At 51.9% G+C, this 5,839-nt stretch overlaps 1 protein-coding gene and 1 long non-coding RNA gene across 2 annotated transcripts in view; one reads left to right on the top strand and one right to left on the bottom strand.

The window, feature by feature from the left end:
• The window catches only part of LOC102010573, an 18,837-nt gene that overhangs the window by 7,974 nt on the left and 5,024 nt on the right, over nucleotides 1-5,839 (top strand). The gene's annotated exons all lie outside the window — the stretch shown is intronic.
• The window catches only part of Tbcb (tubulin folding cofactor B), a gene marked incomplete at its 5' end in the record, with an annotated part of 16,441 nt that overhangs the window by 3,211 nt on the left and 7,391 nt on the right, over nucleotides 1-5,839 (bottom strand). Inside the window, 2 exon segments of the mRNA XM_005399923.2 lie at nucleotides 734-925; nucleotides 1,954-2,050. Of these exon segments, the coding sequence (XP_005399980.1) occupies nucleotides 734-925; nucleotides 1,954-2,050 (289 nt within the window).

Raw genomic sequence — 5,839 nt, forward strand, 5'->3', positions numbered from 1 at the left:
CAGCCATTTAATAAGAAATTCTCTTTTTTTGGAACTAAGCATTAACACATTAATACAAAAATAAAGCATGTCTCAAAAATCCATCAGTGCCGGGCGTGGTGGTGAATGCCTGTAAGCCTGTAATGCCAGCACTCGGCCAGTCTGGGATACAAAGTGAGCTCAAGGCCAGCCTGAACTGCATAGCGAGACCCTGTCTCAAAAAGACAAAAAACAAACAACAACAACAAAACAACCAAAAAAAAAACAAGCAAAGAAAAACAACAAAATAAGGGAGAAGAAGCCGCTTATGGTTACAGAGTTTACAGTGTTCTGAAACTGTGGCAGTAATGGTACAGTTCTGCAAATATACTAAAAATCAATAAACTGTACACTTTTGTTTATTTTTTCTGAGACAGTCATGGTATGTTACGCCGGCTGGTTCTGAACTTGCAACTCTCCTATCCTACCCTCCTGAGTATACAGTGTTTGACTATACACTTCAAGCCACATGACTATTTTTTTTGGTACTGGGAATTGAACTCAGGACCTCGTGCTTGCTGGGCAGGTGCTTGTGCCACTGAGCTACACCCCCGGCCCCTTGACTATACACTTTAATGACCCAGCTGCATGGTAGCTCTGTGCTTCCCACTTCCCAGCCACCAACATTCTGGCTTGTCACTGTCACTGTCAGACTGTATGGAATGAATGGTGTCCCTCCCAGCCTCGGGACCCTGCAGTCCCATGAGCCACATACCTACATACATGATGGTGCCCCGGCGAGGGGTCTGCCCGGACACCCGCACCTCGCAGCGGCTGCCCACAGAGATGGTACTGGCTAGGGTCTTCTCTTCCATGAGGCGCTGGGCGGCCTCGGCCTCTTGCTGTGCCCGCTCCTCTTCACTGTATGGGCCGAGCTTGCTGCGCTTCAGGAAGGAGCGAACTGTGTCTGCGGGCCAGACAGGGATGGGGTTAGACCCGATCTCTGGGGCGGCGTCTCTGGCTTCATGAGAGAACATCCCAGCTCCAAGGGGCCAACACTCATCGAGTAACAGCTACCCTAAGGGGCTGTCCGTCACCCGAGCCCCCAAGTCTTCCACCACAATCTCCATCTTTCCCCAGACTCCTGGGGCCTCCCTACAATCCAGAAACTAAGGGATGCTGCCCTCCTCTGGCCCTTCGCATGACCCCATCTTCTGATTTTGTTGTTATTGTGTTGTTTTTTGGTTTTGTTTTTCTGAGATAGGGTCTCACTATGTAGTTCAGGCTGGCCTTGAATTTGCTTATGTAGCCCAGGCTGGCCTGGAACTCACAGTAATCCTCCTGTCTCAGCCTCCCAGAGTGCTGGGATTATAGGCATGCGCCACCACACCTGACTGTTGTTTGTTATTTTGAGACAGGGCGTCTAAGTAGTTCATTCTGGCCTCGAGCTTATCATGATCCTCCTGCTTCAGCCTCCCTTGGGATTACAGCCGTGTGCCGCCACCACACCTAGATCCCCATCTTCTTATGTGTCTCTTTCCAGTCTCCCATTCACCTTTGTCCAGTCCCTGAAGCAGCTCATCGTTCCCACCACACATTCTGATCAGAGCCTAGAGGCCTGCACTGACTACACACGGCCTAGTCCATATCCTTCCATGTTCTGGCCCCACATCCCATCTGCCAGCCCATGCCTCATCTCGTCCTGCTCCCCCAGTCCTTCCACCTTCCCAAGCCCCCATGTGCCTGCCCACACCCCCAACTTCCCAAGCTCCAATCCCTCTATGAGTCCCATCTATCCCCAATGCCTCTCCCATGCCCCCATCTGTCCCTACCACCAACCTCACCCCACCCTGCTGCATCCTCCCCAAGCCTCCACCCCAACTGCCTACTCCATCAACTCCCCGTGTCACCCCTGTCGCCCCACCTGGCCCCTCTACCCATACACACCAGCTCTGGGCCCCACACACCGTATCCTTCCCACCCCGCGTTCCCTACCTTGCCTCTGGTCATAGGCTTCTTGTGAGAGCTCGTATTTCTCCACCTGGGACACATCTTCATACTCCCCAAGGCGGGCACCGCTGTGGTCAATGACCTGTGGGGAGGGGAGGGGAGATCAGGGTCTGACCAGGGAGGCCTGGGATGGACACTAGACTCAGGACACATTCTACAGACTCAGGTCTCCCCCCCGGGAGCAGACACATCCCTCCACCCAGCCTTCTCTCCTCCCCTGTGCTCAGCAGAAGACAAGTGCAAGTGCAGACATCCACACTGACCGGCTCCCCTTGCCCAGTCCAACTCAAGCCCCTGGAGGCCGCACCTATCCCCGAGCCCCGAGACATACTAGTATCAACACCACTGATCATCCGAAAGTCACTGAACCTCATCAACGGAGCTCAGACTTCCTCACTGCTCTCAGGGGCCCTGTGAGGCCCTCTGGCTCCTCCTAGGCTGGTTCCATTCTCCAGCACCAGGAGCGTCTCTTCCAGTGTCACCCTAATATCCAGTCACACACTGCTTACACAGTTCCCTCAAGGCACCAGTGAGGCCATCAGTGGACAGTGGGGATGCCATGCAAGAAACAGACAACCCCTGCCCTAAGGCAAAGCAGCCGTAAACAAGTAAACAGGTCTGTTTCTTAAATACCAGGTGATGACAAGGGCTAGGGAGAAAAATCCAACAGAGAAGCTAAAGAACATGGAGAGGTGGTCAGGGCAGGCATCGGAAAGGACATGGCATCGGAGCCAAGGCCTGAAGGATGAGGGCGACAGAAGGTGCAAGGGCCAGAGGAGCAGCAGAGCCCTGCGTGGTACGTGGGTGGAGCGAGCCAGATGGAGCTTGGAGACAACAGCTCGCTGTAGACCCGAATTTACCTGGAGGTGCAGAGATGGCTCCCAGGTGACTCAGAGGTCCACCGGCTCCCTCTGGCCGCAGACTATGGAGGCAGGGACGGGAGCAGGGCAGAGAGGCCAGAGGCTGGACCAGGGTGGGAGGGGAAGGGGTGCAGGGGAACAGGTGATTCTGGACAGATTTTATAGGTGAAGCTGATAGGATCTGTGCTAGGATGTAGGTGTAAGGAGAGGAGACTGGATCAATGGGCCAAGCACAACCCCTCTGTGTTCGGCCTGACCACTGAAATAACATGGTAAAAGGGAAATGGCCCTTATCTCTAGGTCAAGGATCACTAAGAATTTCTATTTTCTGTCAGTGATTTTTCTAACTTTGAAGTTGTTATTTTAAGCAATGACTGTAGATGGTATTTATAAACAGAAAAGGAATTCTAGAAAAATACAAAAATCCCCTAAGTCCCAGCTCCAGGATAATCTTCCCTGAGTGGTCTGGGACATCAGAGACCTCTGCACCTGTATCGTCTGGGTGTGAAATATGCAGACCCCCCACCCAGGGCAGACTCACATCTCTAGGCCGAGGCCACCCGTGCCAGCCCCAGGTCTCAGTCCTGGGCCCAGCAGAGTCTTGGCCTGTACCTGCGACGGTCCTGGCCTCATCACCTCAGATGCGCCATCACAGCAGCTGTCCCTGGTCTCCCTGCTCCTGCTGTCCTCCGGGCTTCTCCCCACCCATGGCCTAAGGGAGCCCGTGAACACCTGAGTCACAAAAGGGTCCTCATGGCTCATAGAATTCTCACCAGTTTCTACCACCTCCTTTTGCCACAATCCTTCGTATCCACTGTGCTTCTGCCTGCCTCAGGGTGTTTGCACATGCTGTGTGCCCCTCTTAACTCTATTCTTCAGGTCTCTAGTTAAGCAGCAACTGGTCCAGGAAGGCCTCCCAGACCTCACCGATGGGTCAGGTAAACCAGCATAGAGTTTCCAAGCTCTCAGATCTCATGTATGGCCCTCGTCTCCACTGACTCTTTACATTTGGTTCTGTGATCATCTGGCTATCCCTGCCTCACATGATGAAAAGAGCTAAACCAGAAACGTTCTCAGATGTGACTTGTAACTAAACCCCCGGCACCACACAGATGCAATCAACAGTTAATGAACAAATGAAAGAGAAAAAAAATCAGTTGTTTGAGACAGTGATACTTGAAGTCATACAGATCAAGGTCAAAATTCTAATGACAAGCTGGGTGTGGTGACACATGCCTGTAATCTCAGCATGCAGGAGGCTAAGGCAGGAGGATCAGAAGTTCAAGAGTACTGCTTGGCAACTTAGTGAAACCGTGTCTCAAAAGAAAATGAGGAGGGGGCAGGGAATCTAACGCCTTGGATTCAATCCCTAGTACCACCAAAAAAAAAAAAACAAAAAACCTCAGGCAACAGTTCATTTTTAGTTTGTTTGAGACAGGGTCTCAATATGCAGTTCAGGCTGGCCTTGAGCTCACTTTGTAGCCCAGATTGGTCTCAAACTCACACAGATCCTCCTCAGCCTCCCGAGTGCTGGGATTACAGGCGTGCGCCACCACGCCTGGCTTCCCACTTCATTCTTAAAGTAAATTCTGCAAGGTGTGGTGGCGCATGCCTGTAATCCCAGCACTGGGGTGTGGAGAAGGACACTCTTTAGTTACTCTTTCAATGCATTGCCTCACACCTGACCAAGCCGTGATTGTTGGGTTCTGGAGGACGTCTAGCAAAAGCGCTGAAAGCCCCCAGGGACAACACTAGATGCTTTGCTGAGATATGCCCCAAGGAATAACATGATGGCTAACTAGTGAAGTCTCATTCCTGTAATAATTGAGCTGTACTGTCCTTGCTAAAACAGTTGATATCCTCCCATTCCTCTGCTGCCTCCTTTGTTCTTTCTCAATAAAAGGTTACAGAAAATGGTAATGGGGCTGCAGTCCGAGAGGCTGTAAGCTGTTGGGAGCTGCTGAAGCTGGAAAATAATTACACGTGCAGGGTGAAGCCAGCCTGAGAACAGGGGAGCCCCTCAGAGTAAACAAGTCTTTGTAACCCGTTAACTGGTTGCTGGGCAGCAAGACAAAAATTAACCAACCTCAACAGGGTACAAATAAATGCTGTTTTTGGGCAGTCCTCCTGCTCATCAGGCAAGAGGTAACGCCACCTGAGCCTGGCTATCCTCTCTTTTCTTTATTTTCTAAATCCTCTTTCTCCCGGGGATCACTGAGAGACCACCGAGTCCCACAACTGGTGCCCAACGTGGGGCCCCCGGTAAGGAGAGTGGTAGGTGCGGGACCTTCCCCAGAATTTGTGGGCACAACAGCGTGGGGGGAGCGATTGGTAGGTCAATAGTTCGCACTGGAGTGTTATATTGACAATTATCAGGTGTAAAGAGCGGAGCATGGAGGTCTACTGACCTTAAACAATATAGTTACAAAAATAGGCTTAAGAGAAGACAAAAAGGAGAAAAGTATGTTAAACTGCTAGTAGTTATAAACAGTTTCAAAAACCACAGATGTTTACAGATATATATATATAAATGTATGCTGTTTTCTTTACTTTTCTTTTCTGGATTGTGGCTAGAAGGGGTTTTAAAACCACGAAGGATTCAGCTGGGAACTGTACTTTAAAGTTAAGTCCCAAGCCCAAGCGGGACAAGGGTGGCGGCACCACCAGGGGGAGGGGCGCAAAGCAGGTTCAGGGAGAACCCCGAGCTGGGATTCTAGGCAGACCCGGCTGGCCCTCCCCGTCGCCTGTGTGTCCGCGCAGCCTGTCCGGCTGCAGCCACTGGCGCGTGCTGCCAGCTACCAACACGTGCACCAGGAACCCCGTGGGCAGGACATAACCATGGTGCGCCCTGGCTCTCCCTACCACCAGTGCCACCGGCCCGGACAAGGCTGTGCCCGAGTTTGGCACTGGAAATTCATCCCGCTCTAATCAGTGCCTGCTCTCGGAATTTGGGAAAAAACCAGACATCCAGGGGCCAGAGCGAGAGCTCAGGGTAAGAGCTACAACTGGCG

The sequence above is a fragment of the Chinchilla lanigera genome, unplaced genomic scaffold (assembly GCF_000276665.1).
Source record: "Chinchilla lanigera isolate Chin_1 unplaced genomic scaffold, ChiLan1.0 scaffold00067, whole genome shotgun sequence".
Classification (NCBI taxonomy): Eukaryota; Metazoa; Chordata; class Mammalia; order Rodentia; family Chinchillidae; genus Chinchilla; species Chinchilla lanigera.